Source organism: Mobula hypostoma, chromosome 6, assembly GCF_963921235.1.
Source record: "Mobula hypostoma chromosome 6, sMobHyp1.1, whole genome shotgun sequence".
NCBI classification, from domain to species: domain Eukaryota; kingdom Metazoa; phylum Chordata; class Chondrichthyes; order Myliobatiformes; family Myliobatidae; genus Mobula; species Mobula hypostoma.
In genome coordinates this window covers 87,566,661-87,580,921 of record NC_086102.1, presented here as the reverse complement: position 1 = coordinate 87,580,921, position 14,261 = coordinate 87,566,661, and the positions used below count along the sequence as shown (strand labels likewise).

Genomic DNA, 14,261 nt, shown 5'->3' with positions numbered 1-14,261 from the left:
ATCTTAGCAAGAGCGCCTCAAGACAGTGTCTGATGCCCAGTTAAGGAGGACCTGACTTATGCAAATATCCTGTAAAAAATAAATAGTCATAGTCATACTTTATTGATCTCGGGGGAAGTTGGTTTTCGTTCCCTTTTGCATGCCATTGGTACACATAATTTCATTACAATAGTGCAATGAGGTCATACAGAAAAAAACAATAACAGAATGCACAACGAGTAAATAGTTATGGTAGAAGTGCAGTGCAGAGCTGTGATGAGTCGACAGTTCAGTAGTCTTACAGCAGCAGGCTGGGAGCTATCCAGGAGTCTGATGGTACATGCTATCAGGCTTTTGTATGTGCTGCCCAATGGGGTTGCTGAGAAGAGAGAATGCCTGGGGTGGAAGTGCCCTTGCACCTTGCTTCCTCAAGAGGCTAAAGAAATTCACCACATCCCTCTCAAGCCTCACTAACTCTTATAGTTGCACCACAGAAAGCATTCTACCTGGATGCATCACGGTTTGTGTCGGCAACTGGTCTCCCTGAGAATTGAGAGAACTGCAGAGTTGTGGACGCAGCTCAGCATGTCTCGAAAACCAGTCTCCTCTCCGTAGACTCTGTTTACACTCCTTGCTGCTTCCGTAAAGCAATCAATATAATCAAAGTCTCCTTCAACTTTGCATACACTCTCCTACTAGAAAAATCTGAAAGCACATACCAACAGGCTCAAGAACAGCTTCTACCCCAATGTTATAAGACTGTTGAACTGTCCCCTTGCATGATATGTTCGCGTATTGATCTCTCATTCTATCCTGTCATGGCCTTGCACCTTCTTGTCTGCCTGCACTGCACTTTCTCTGTAACTGCAACACTTTATTCTGCATTCAGTTATTGTTTTTCCCTTGCACTACCGACGTGATGAAATGATCTGTATAGTTGGCATACAAAGCAAAGAAACCTATTTACTAATTTAAATTTGAGGGAGTACAGGCTCATTCTGACGGTCTCTGTATCTCACCAATCAATGTGGTGAATCGTCATCGCACTCAGCCTTTTGCTAGTATACCCTTCCTTATAATTCAGGTAGTTCACGTGACATGTTTGGGAAAAGTCCTTAACTTTACATTCAAATATGTGCTGCGGTAATTTGTGGGACACAGTAATTCAGTTGTTGGCTCAAAACTGGAAGGAAGTAAGGAGTACTCTGATTCAATGATGCCTACAACATCATACATTCCAATCTGTAACTGTGCTACAAGTTCATCTACCTTATTCCACATACTGAGTGCATTCATATATAACACCTTCAGTCCTGTATTCGCCCTTTTCGATTTTGTCTGCCTTTTACATTTCAACTCATCCAGTTGACTGCAATTTTGCCAGATCATAAGCCTGTCCTTGCTAGAAGTCTCACTACACATTGCCTCTGTTTGTAAACCTCATCTTCAACACTACAGGACTATCACTCTGGTTCCCATTCCCCTGCCAAATTAGTTTAAACACACTCGAACAACTCTAGCCAACCTGCCCACAAGGATATTGGATGCCCTTGGGTCCAGGTGTAACCCATCCTTTTTGTACAAGGTGTACCTTCCCCAGAAAAGATCCCAATAATCTAGAAATCTGAACCCTTACCTCCTGCACCAGGTCCTCAGCCATGCATTCATACGCAAATCACCCTATTTTTACCCTCACGAGTTTGTGTCACAGGCAGCAATCTAGAGATTACCACCCTGCAGGTCCTGTTTCTCAACTTTCTATCTAGAGGACATTAGGTAGGAACTAAGAAGAGTCGATTGGGAACACCAATTTTCTGGCAAGTCCACACTGGACAAGTGAAGGGTGTTTAAACATCAATTGCACGGAGTACAGGAAAGGTATGTAGCTGTTGGAAGGAGGGACAGGGATTAAGAGAACCTTGGATGTCGAGAGAGGTGATGAATTTAATCAAGAAGAAAAAGGAAAAGTATGTAAGGCCTCGGAAGTCAGAATCAAACGGAGCACATGAGGATGATAAAGAAACCAGAAAAGAAGTAAAGTAAGGGAACTAGGAAGCTAGGAGCCTTGGCAGGATGGATAAAGGTGAATCTCTAAATGTTCTATATGTGCATCAAGAGCAAGAAGTTAACCAGTGAGAGGGTAAGTCCACTCAAGGATAAAGAGGGGAACATTTGCTTTGATGCAGGGAATTTGAGTGAGGTACTTAATGAGTCCTTTAAGCACTTACCAAGGAAAAGGATATGGAGGACCAGGAGATCAGTGCTGGGTGTATAAATACATTTGTGTGTTTAGAGGTCAAGGAGGAAGAAGTGTTGTGTCTCCTAAGGAGTATTAAGGTGGATAAGTCCCCAGGGCCTGATGGGATTTACCCCAGTTTATTGAAGGAGACAAGAGATGAGATTGCTGGGGCCATTTTCTTCATATCCTCTCTAACCACAGGCGAGGTCCTGGAGAACTGGTGAGTGGCTAATGTTGTACCTCTATTTAAGGAGGGAACAAGGGAGAATCCTGGAAACAATAGAGTGGAGAGTCTTGTGTCAGTTGTAGGAAATTGCTGGAGGAAATTCTTAGGGATAGGACATATGAGCATTTGAAAACCCATGGCCTAATTAGGGAGAGCTTGGGTTTGCGTGTGGCAGGTCGTGCCTTATCAACTTGATTGAGCTTTTTGACAAGGTGACAAGAGAGATTGATGAACGTAGGGCAGTGGATGTTGTCTACATGGATTTTAGTAAGGCATTTGACAAAGTCCCTCAGGGGAGACTATTCTAGAAAATTACAATGCATGGTGTCTGCGGCAAATTAGCTGTTTGGATTCAGAACTGGCTTGCACATAGAAGAGAGTGGTAGTGGTTGAAGGGACTTACTTGAGGTGGAGGTCTGTAATTAGTGGTGTTCCGTGGGGATCTGTGCTGGGATCTTTGATGTTTGTGATGTATATAAATGACCCGAATGAAAATGTAGTTGCGTAGGTTAGCAAGTTTGCAGATGATACCAAGATTGGTGGAGTTGTGCATTGTGTAGAAGACTGGCAAAGAATACAGTGCAACATAGATCAGTTGCAGATATGGGCAGGGAAATGGCAGATGGAGTTTAACCCATGTAAAAATGAGGTATTGCACCTTGGCAGGGCAAATGCAAGGAGACAGTACACTGTTAAGGGCAAGGTCCTTATCAGTGTTGCTGATCAGAGAGATCTTGGGAACAAGTTCATAACTCCTTGAAAGTGGCTACACAAATTGATAAGGAGGTTAAGAAGGCTTATGGAATGCTTGCTTTTATTAGTCAAGACATTGAGTTCAAAAGTGATGAGGTTATGTTGCAACTTTATAAAACTCTGGTTAGGCCACATCTGGAGTATTGCATACATTTCTGGTTGCCTCACTATAGAGAGGATGTTGAGGCTTTGGAGAGGATGCAGAAGAGTTTTATCAGGATGTTGCCTCGTTTTGACAGCATGGGCTATCACAAGAGGCTGGATAAACTTGGGTTGTTTTCTCTGGAGCACCAGAGTTTAAGGGGGAGAGGTTTTTAAGATTATGAGAGGCATAAGTAGAATAGACAGGGAGCATCTGTTTCCAGAGTAAAAATGTCTCATACCAGAGAGGATAGAGGCTTTGAAGGTGAGAGAAGGTAGGTTCAAAGGGGATGTGAGGGGTAAGTTTTTTACTCTGTGGAATGTGCTGCCTGGTATGGAGGTAGAGGCAAATACATTAGAGGCTTTTAAGAGGTGTTTGGATAGGTACATGGATGTAAGGAGGATGGAGGGATATGGACATTGTGTAGGTAGGAGGGATTAGATTTTGGGTGTTTATTTGGTTTACATTTTAGCTGGTTCGGCACGACATTGTGGGCTGAAGGACTTGTTCCTGTGCTTTACTGTTCTGTGTTCGATGTTCTAAGTAACTTGAATACTTTGAAAAGGCAACAAATATGTTAAAGAAAGTGGAATGGAACAATTTGTTGAAAGGCTAAGGTGAGGTAGTTAAGACAAGTCAAATCAAGATTATTGTTATTTAACTATATATATGTATATAGAAACGAGAAAATGTTTCTCCAAACCAGAGTGTAAACACACATAACACACAATAACTTATGAAGGTAAGGTTAAAATCTACAGATGAATCACACATAACTAACAAACTAAAGTGCATTAATATTAAATATTGTAGGGTACACAACAGATTAACCAGTGTCACTTCGAATACAATGCAGCATGGAGTTCAGAAGCCTGATGGCCTGGGGGAAGAAAATGTTTCCCATCCTGACTGTTCTTGTTTTTATGCATCATAGTCTCCTGCCTGATGGTAGAAAGTCAAAGAGGATGCTGGATGGATTGTGGGATCCTTAATAATACTAAGGGCCCTGCATATGCAACACTCCTGATAAATGTCTCTGATGAAACTCCTATGATCCTCTCAGCTGTTCTCAGAGTCCTTTGTAGGGACTTGCGGTCTGATGCTCGACTGCCCCCATACCAGATGGAGATGCAACTTTCTGGTCATTCTCAATGGTGCTCTTATAAAATGCAGTTAAGATTGTGGTGGGTGGGGGAGCCTTGCTTGCCTCAGTCTTCTTAGGAAGTGGAGGCACTGCTGTGCCTTCTTGTTCAGGGAGGTGATATTAAGGGACCAGGTGAGGTCACCCATGATGTGAACTCCCAGGAATTTGCAGCACTTGACTCTCAACAGTGGAGCCATGTACTGGCAGAGGTGGAAGGTTCATCTGCACCTTCCTGAAATCCACAATGATTTCCTTGGTTTAGGTTGTTCTTCTCACACCAGTCCACCAGCTACTCTACTTCCTCTCTATACTCCGACTCATCTTCATCCTTGATAAGGCCAACCACTGTTGTGTCGTCCACAAACTTGATGGCACAGTTTGAGCTGGATCCTGCGACACAGTCATGTGTCAGTGGTGTGAACAGCAATGGGCTGAGCTCACAGCCTTGGGGAGCACCAGTGCTCAGTGAAATGGGACCAGAGACGTTGCTGCCCGCGCAGAGGGAGGTGTTGAGACCCAGCAAGGACAGTTTCCCCACAAGTTTCTGGGTTATGATGGTGTTAAATGCCAAACTGAAGTCCACTCACAGCAGTCTGGCATATGAGACCCCATTTTCCAGGTGGGACAGGAGAGAGTGGAGGACAGAGGCTATTGCATCGACAATGGATCGATTTGAGTGAAAAGCAAACAGGAAAGGGTCCAGTGTAGCCGGGAGAAAGGCTTTAATGTGCTCCTTGACCAGCTGCTCAAAGTATAGAATAGACTTTTATCGATTATAACACCAGCACTAACTAAATGGATCAAATGCTTGTCTTTTTGCTGTTTATTCTGTGATGGGCTATTTCAAATTGAAATAGGGCCTGAATAAAAGGGGATTTGGAGATAATGGTCTCCCTGCCTTGTGGAGATGCTTTGATCTGGAGTTAGCCATTATCTGATATCTGAGTGGTGAAAATGTTACTTTCTCTGTGTAAATGCCTGCTATCTTTGCCAACAGTGACTTAATTTCAGGAAAGTTCCCTCAGCAGTAAATCTTTTGAGATATCACTGGAGTGTGAAGAATGTATATGTTTGTATTATTTCTTTGCATTTTGTCGATTTGAATTGAACAGAAAATGAAGCTATTTTCACTCGGGTTATGCTAATGGCCAAGCTAGTTAGATTTATTTTTTGCATGCCTAGCTCTAAATCTGTCATAGTAGTCATACTTTACTGATCCCGGGGGAAATTGGTTTTCGTTAGAGTTGCACCATAAATAATTAAATAGTAATAAAACCATAAATAGTTAAATAGTAATATGTAAATTATGCCAGTAAATAAGTCCAGGACCAGCCTATTGGCTCAGGGTGTCTGACCCTCCAAGGGAGGAGTTGTAAAGTTTGATGGCCACGGGCAGGAATGACCTCCTATGACGCTCTGTGTTTCATCTCAGTGGAATGAGTCTCTGACTGAATGTACTCCTGTGCCCACCCAGTACATTATGTAGTGGATGGGAGACATTGTCCAAGATGACATGCAACTTGGACAGCATCCTCTTTTCAGACACCACCGTCAGAGAGTCCAGTTCCATCCCCACAACATCACTGGCCTTACGAACGAGTTTGTTGATTCTTCTGGTGTCTGCTACCCTCAGCCTGCTGCCCCAGCACACAACAGCAAACGTAATCGCACTGGCCACCACAGACTCGTAGAACATCCTCAACATCGTCCGGCAGATGTTAAAGGACCTCAGTCTCCTCAGGAAATAGAGATGGCTCTGACCCTTCTTGTAGACATCAGAAATATTAAGAAATTAACAGGACTCTCAAATAATCTAGGAGCTTGATTTTCTTTTGAAAAGTTACTGTTTGTATGCTTATTTCTGTGCTTGCTTTAATCCATGATTTTTGGAAACCATAATCCTCCTGAATTAATCACAGAAAGCACTTCACTGATTATTGAATGATGACCAGATCTCCTCATCAATGTGTTGTTCTTTTTGAATCCTACTTAAATTAACCCTTAATATACAGACAAATTAATTATTTGGTGAAGAGTATATTTTTCCCTGTTATAGGACACTGAATGGTATTTGTATGACTTTTGTGATGGGCAAAGGCGAGAGCTAGCATTGTTATATGTCAGCATTTATACAGCTGTACTACTGTGGATCAGATAGTTTCCCTACAGTGATATACAGTGTTTATTGTTGCCATTATGGCATTATCTTCCACAAATCCGGCGAATTTCTGAGGAAAATAACAGCACAGTTTGTTTTACGCAGCTTATTAGGTCTGGGTAGTTTTGTTTGGGGAGGGGGTTATTTACTTTCTTCAATAGAGCAGATCGTAATTTTGTCTATTTGGAGGCTAAAAGTGTTTTTTTCTGGTTGCGACAGAGTGAGATTTCTAAAGGCAATGATTAATTAAACCTGGAACAGGGCAGGGTTTTGTTTGTCCCTTTCAGTGGTTGATCAAGCTGCCTCCTACCAGTGGATGGAGAAGAAAACACAAAAGCCCCCTTTCTCTGACGTGTGACCCCTGCTAGAGTGACTTTATTTATCAATTTAGAGATTCACAGAACAGGCCTTTCCAGCCCAATGAGCCGCACTACCCAGCACCTACCGATTTAACTCTTGCCTAATCACGAGACGACCTACAGTGACCAATTAACTTACTAACCAGTAAGTCTTTAGGCTGTGGGAGGAAACCAGAGCACCTGTAGGAAATCCACCCGCTCACAGAAGGACGTGCAAACTCCTTACAAATGATGTCGGAATGATCTTCAAACTCCGATGACCCGAGGTGTAACAGCATTGCACTAACGACCGTGTCACCCCTCTGTGCGTATATCTGACGAGAACGAAAGGAGCATCCTTGCAGCACCCTCACAACTGAATAACCCTCTCAGCTTGCCACTACTGTTCAAATAAATAATGGTTGTTGGTTTGCAGCACCAATGAATGTTTGAGCCAGTGTTCCAATGACTGTTCAACGAGAAGCTGAGCTTCAGTAGAGAGAGGGCTGCATTGGAGTTGGATGGGTTGTGAAAATGATCACTAGAACAGTTGTTAATGTCTACTTAAATGCATGTATTTTTCTACAGTATGGGTTAAGTGTGCCTTTGTTAAGCAGTCGCGTTTCTATCTTGCCATTTAATTACTGTTGTGCTTCTACTGAACCAGTGGAATTGGGGCTTAAGCTTACACAGATGCAGATTGTTTACTTGTGGGTTTCTCTGAAGGAAATGAAAAGACTGGTTAAGTTTTGTATAGTTAACTCTTCAGCCTAGAAATTGATGTATTAATCACAAGTCACAAATAAAAATCATTTTTGTTTTCATACAATTGTGCTCATCACAAAATTAGAAACCTGCCATTCCCACCATCGTAAAATTGGACCAGCTGTTCCCACTTTTCATAGAATTGGTATTTAGGTGATTGGCTAATATAGATAAATTCAATTTGAATTTCAACAGTAACAAATACTGCGGCTTAATTTGTATTGAATTTAACACATTCAGAATCACTGTATTTAAACAAGAATCAAATTTTGTGACCTTACCAAGCTCATTGCAACCTCATATAAAATTTGACTGTCCACTTTTGGAGCAGTTCACCTGAGTACAGCTGACATTTCTCATGTCATTAACGCGTGAAGCACCTTTCTCCAGTGTTTCACACACAACAATTGAACTATAATGTGCAGACTGCTCATGATTCCAAATACAGTAAGGAGAAGCCCTGAACAAGTAGAGGCTTTATGGTGTCGTTGTCTGTTGCTGTGTGTGCCTACCTGAGTTTTAATGCACTGCGTGGATTTATACATTATGTTAAGTCTCAGAATAGATATTGGTGCTCCAAATACCAGAGATCACAGCAATGGACTGACCAATATTGAACAAATGGGTATCAACCCCCCCCCCACCCCTTCCCCATTTTCTCCCCCCCCCGTACAGCAACCTTTAACGTTGTTCTATTGTGGCTGCCGTGAAGAGAGGTCTTCAAGGCAGAGATATGTTTCCCATACATTCTAGCAGTGTGGATGCCACTGTTCATTTTGAAAGAGCTGCCCTCAAGAAACATCTAGGTCACCATTTAATCAGAAATTGGGAAAAAACCAGTCCAACAAGTTTTTAAATGTAAATTGTCCGCAGTGAAAGGGGTGGTCCTGCAATTAGACACGAAGTCTAAAAGTACCACCCCTTTAATGCACCGAATAGTAGTTAAAAAAAAATTAACATTTTATTTAGCTTCAGGGTGTTGCATTTTTAAAGACTTTATGCTCTGTGACCTGGTTATGGGATGTCAGTGTTCAAGGGATCACTGGATCACAGCTGTACTTCTTTCTTTAGTATTTATTCAGAATTAATCTGTGATGTTAAAGCCTGGATACAGTTTTTTAAATTGCTGTGTTGCATTTGAAGTTCTTGCTGCTCTTTGTAGTCTTTTGCAAACAGTAAATATGTGATTTTTAATTAGAGAGCAGGAAAATGTTTTTCTGCCACATTTCTCCAGCCTCCACTTTATCTGTTAAGACCATAAGACATAGGAGCAGAATTAGGCCATTCAGCCAATTGAGTCTGTTCCGCCATTCCATCGTGGCTGAATTACTATCCCCCTCAACCCCATTCTCTTGCCTTCTCCCCATGTCCCCTGACGCCCTGACCAATCAGGAACATACCGAACTCTGCTTTAAGTATGCCCAATGACTTGGCCTGCATGGTGATTTGTGAGAATGAAGTCCACAGATTCACTTCCCTCTGGCTAAAGAAATACCTTCTCATCTCCAAATGGACATCCTCGTATTCTGAGGCTGTGCCCTCTGGTCCTAGACTATAGGAAATATCCTCTCCACATCCACTCTATCTAAGCCTTTCAATATTCAATAGATTTCAATGAGATCCCCCTTATTCTTCTAAACTCCAGTGTGTACAGACCCAGAGCCATCAAATTGTCCTCATGCATTAACCCCTTCATTTCTGGAATCATTCTCATGCACCTCCTCTGGACCTGCTCCTATCCCAGCACATCTTTTCTTAGATAAGGGGCCCAAAACTGCTCACAATACTCCAAGTGAGGTCTGACCAAGATCTCATAAAGCCTCAGCATTACATCCTTGCTCTTGTATTCTAGTCCTCTTGAAATGAATGCTGACATTGCATTTGCCTTCCTTACCACCAACTCAACCTCCCAGCTAACTTTTAGGGAATCCTGCACAAAGACTCCCAAGTCTCTTTGAACCTCTAATTTTCGAATTTTCTCCCCACTTATAAAATAGTCTAAGCCTTTATTCCTTCTACCAAAGTGCATAACTATACACTTACCTAGACTATATTCCATCTGCCACTTCTTGGCCCATTCTCCCAATCTAAGCTTCTTCTGCAGATTCTTTGCTTCCTCTACCTTCCCCTTCACCTACCTTGGTATTGTCCACAAACTTGGCCACAAAGCCATCAATTCTGTCACCTAAATTATTGATGTATAACGTGAAAAGAAGAGGTCCCAACACAGACCCCCATGCAACACTACTAGTCACGGGCAACCAACCAGAAATGGCCCCCTTTACTTCCTGTCAGTCAGCCAATCTTCTATCCATGCTAGTATCTTTCCTGTAATGCCATGGGCACTTATCTTGTCTAGCAACCTCATGTACAGCACCTTGTCAAAGGCCTTCTGAAAATCCAAATAAAAAAAAACAACAAACTCTCCTTTGTCTATTCTGTCTGTTATGTCCTCAAAGAATTCCAACAGATTTTTCAGGCAAGATTTTCCATTAAGGAAATTATGCTGACTTTGATCTATTTCGTCATGTGCCCCCAAGTACCCCCAAAATCTTATCCTTAATAATGAACTCCAACATCTTCCCAACCACTGAAGTCAACTAACTGATCCATAATTTCCTGTTTTTTGCCACCTTCTGAAAGAGTGGAGTGATACTTGCAATCTTCTATTCTTCTGGAACTGTTCCAGAATCTAGTGATTCTTGAAAGATCATTGCTAATGCCTCCACGATATATTCACCTATGTCTTTCAGAACCCTGGGGTGTAGTCCCTCAGGTCCAAGTGATTTATCTAGCTTCAGACCTTTCAGTTTCCCAAGCACCTTCTCCATAGTAATATTAACTGCGGTCCCTTCAACCGAGACTCTTGAATTTTTGGCATTTTGCTGATGTCTTTCACGGTGAATGATGCAAAATACTTACTAAGTTTCTTTGTCCCTCATTTCTACCTCTCTATATCATTTTCCAGCAGTTCAATATCCACTCTCACCTCTTTTATGCTTTATATACTGAGAACAATTTGGTGTCCTCTTTTATATTATCGGCTAGCTTATCTGCATATTTCATCATTTCTTTCCTTAAGGTTTTTTTATTTCAGCCTTCTGTTTTTTAAAAGCTTCCCACTAAGTTTTACTATATTATATGCCTGCTCTTTTGCTTATATGTTGTCTTTGACGTCCCCTATCAGTCACAGTTGTCTCATCCACGACTACTTCATCTTTGGGATGTATCTGTCCTGCACCTCTGAATTTCCCCCAGAAGTCTAGCCATTGTTGTTCTGCTACCATCCCTGCTAATGTCTCCTTCCAAACAGCTTTGGCCAGCTCCTCTCGCATGCCTCTAATTCCCTTTACTCTACTGTACTTATTTATTTGTTTAGTGACACAGTGTGGAGTCAGCTATTCTGGTCCTTCGAGCCGTACCCCACCAACCCCCAGCAAACCCGATTTGACCCTAGCACAATTTTCAATGATCAATTAACCCCTCCCCCCCCGCAGTATGTTGGACTGTGGGTGGAAACTAGAGCACCTAGGGAAAACCCACGCATTCTACAGGGAGGACGTACTCCTTACAGAGGGCACCAGAATTAAACTCCAAATTCTGATGCCCCAAGTTGTAATAGTGTCTTGCGTACCACTACAGTGCCATGGAGCCAATGGTATTGATACATCTGGGTCCAGTTTCTCCATTCAATCTGTAAGATAAATTCTGTCATATTATGATCACTGCCTCCTAAGGGTCTCTTTACCTTAAACTCCCTAATCAAATTTGGTACAGTACACAATCCCCAATCCCAAATTGCCTTTCCCTCAGTGGGTTCTAAAAAGCCATCTTGTAGACATTCAACAAATTCACTCTCTTGGTATCCAGCATCAACCTGATTTTCCCAAATCAACCTGCATATTGCAATCCCCCATGACTATCATAACATTGCCCTTTTTACACGTTTTTCTGTCTCCCTACATCTGGGCTACTGTTTGGAGGGCTGTATATAACTCCCACCACAGTTTTTTTACCCTTGTAGTTTCTTAACTGTACATCTTCCAATCTATGTCACCTCTTTCTAAGGTTTGAGTTACCAACAGAGCAACCCCACTCCCTCTGCCTATTTGCCTGACTTTTAAGTAAGATGTATATTCTCAGATGCTGAGCTCCCAACTATGACCTTCTAAGCCATGAATCAGTGATGTCCACAACTTTATACCTGCCAGTCTCCAAGGTGGGTACAATATTAACATTTTCAGAACACTTGGATAGGTACATGGGTAGGAAAGGTTGAGAGGGATATAGGCTAAATGTGAGAAAATGGGACTGGCTTAAATAGGTGTCCTAGCCAGCATGGACAAGTTGGGCCAAAGGCCCTGTTTCCATGTTGTTTTACTCAATAACTCTAACTGCGTTACGAGATCATCTACCTTATTCTGTAAGTGCATTCAAATGTAACACCTTCAGTCCTGTATTCATCACCCTTTTCAAATTTGCCCCCACGTTACACTTCACCTCAACCCACTGACTACAATTTTGCCCTGTCATCTGCCCGTCCTTCCTCAGTCTCACTACACACTGACTTGACTTGTATACCAACTGTTCCATCCTCAACTTCATCACTCCGGTTCCCACCCCACTGTTCAGCTTAGTTAAACCCTCCCATGGTTGTTCCCCTTTTCAGTGTTCATAACAGTGTTAAAGAGAGTGGAGCCATGCTGTTCTTCTACTCACACTGAAACTGGTACCTCGGCTGTTTTCTAGTTGGTCAGACAAAGTCCTTAGTGATCCAGTGCATTGGGGGAAGAGCACTGGTGCTCCTTTATATCAAGGCACAAAACATCGAACCACGGTCATACCATGTGGTAGAACATAATAAATGGTTGGTGATTGTTTTTCATCTTCTGCTCACTGCATTTGAAATTGGGTAGAGGCTACCTGGTTTATGACCCATTCTTACTGTAATTTTTGATATTCTGAATTTTAGTTCTGTTCTTAAAGCTGTATTTAATTCTTAAACACTCATTTGATTTTTTCTTTTCTCACCCTAAGAAAAACTAACCTTTGAAGGTGTTGTGGTTCAGCGTGCAGAATGTAGACCAGCTGTCAATGAATCTTACATGAGATTAAAAAGGTCAGTAGTAACTTTGGTAACAAAATAAGAGTTTTGTTTAAATTCAATGCAAATATAGCTGCTGTATTTTTTTAGTATTGCATTTCAAAATTAATGTACCTACCTTTTTGGGCTGTGCAGAGGCCTACAGGAGCTAGGAGTGCAAACATAAAAAGAGCAGACTCAGGTAAAGCCAGTCTTTTATCGGCAGCTCAGGTGAGGGGAGTGTGTCAGTGTCAGAGCCCTACGGAAGTTGGGAGAGAGAATTAAGAAGGAGCAGATTCAGGCAAGGCCGGCCTTTTTGGGCTGTGCAGGCGCAGAAAGTGTCAGTGTCAGTGGAGTGGGCCAGTAATGGGGTGTGAAGGGTTTGGCTTATCAGGCTTCGGCGTAAACAGGCGAAGGCAATTAAGAAGAGGCAAGCCTTTCTCCTTTTTGGTATAGAATAGTCAGGATGGAATGCTCCTATCAGACCTGGGAATTTGGGATACCTGACTGTTTCCATGATGACTATATCTACGGGAAGTGCACCCAACACAGAGCCTGACAGACTGGGCAAGGAGATGGGGCTGGAGTTGGAGGTTCTCAGGATCATTCGGAAGGCAGAAGAGATTATAGACAAGACTTTTGAGGGAGTAGTCACACCCAGGGTACAAGCTTCGGACAGTAGATAGGTGACCGCCAGGAGAGGTAAGGGGATTAAGAAGTCATTTCAGGGTTCCCCTGTGGCCATTCCCCTCAGCAACAAGTATACCCCTTTGGATACTGCTGGGGGCTCCCAGCAGCAGCAGCCAGGCTGGTGGCACAGTGGCTGGCTCTGGGGCTCAACAGGGAAGGGTAAAGTCTGGCAGTGCCGGGGGGGGGGTGCGGGCTCAATAGTTTGTGGAACAGAAAGGAGATTCTGTGGCTGCAGAAGAGAAACCTGGATGGTGTGTTGCCTCCTGGGCGCTAGGGTCCATGGGAGAGGGCTCAGCCAGGGGTCATGGTAATATTGGCACCAATGACATAGGCAGAAAGGGGAAGAGGTCCTATGTATTGAGTATATAGAGATAGGAAAGAGGCCGAAGAGAAGGACCTCCCAAGGTTGTAATCTCTGGATGACTCCCGGTGCCTAAGGGCTCATGCAGCTAAGAATGGGGTGGTAGCACGGATGAGTGAGTGGCTGCAGAGGTGGTGGGACAGGGTTCCAAGTTTACGGATCATTGGATTTTTCTGGGGAAAGGGTGACCTGTACAAGAGGGACGGGTTGCACCTGAACTGGAGGGGAACCAATTTCCTGGCCGCGAGCTTCACTGATAGAACTCGGGAGAGTTTAAACTAGCTTTGCAGGGGGCTAGGAAACAGAGCCCCAGGCCAGTAAAGGAAGGATCAGGCCAGAAGGTAGATGTCAGGAAAGGAATTGAAAAGCAAAATCAAAATAAC

At 42.9% G+C, this 14,261-nt stretch overlaps 2 protein-coding genes across 9 annotated transcripts in view; one reads left to right on the top strand and one right to left on the bottom strand.

Annotated features, from left to right (window-relative positions):
- Positions 1 to 14,261, top strand: part of gtf2f2b (general transcription factor IIF, polypeptide 2b) — a 162,622-nt gene that overhangs the window by 66,291 nt on the left and 82,070 nt on the right. For both annotated transcript variants that reach the window (XM_063051161.1, XM_063051160.1), the window contains one exon: positions 12,782 to 12,863. In XM_063051161.1, coding sequence (XP_062907231.1) covers positions 12,782 to 12,863 — 82 coding nt within the window. The remainder of the gene's footprint in view (positions 1 to 12,781; positions 12,864 to 14,261) is intronic.
- The window catches only part of kctd4 (potassium channel tetramerization domain containing 4), an 81,054-nt gene that overhangs the window by 8,656 nt on the left and 58,137 nt on the right, over positions 1 to 14,261 (bottom strand). For 3 of the 7 annotated variants that reach the window (XM_063051169.1, XM_063051166.1, XM_063051163.1), the window contains one exon: positions 12,967 to 12,996. The exons of the other annotated variants lie outside the window; for them this stretch is intronic. In XM_063051169.1, the coding sequence (XP_062907239.1) occupies positions 12,967 to 12,996 (30 nt within the window). The remainder of the gene's footprint in view (positions 1 to 12,966; positions 12,997 to 14,261) is intronic. 7 annotated transcript variants of the gene reach the window in all.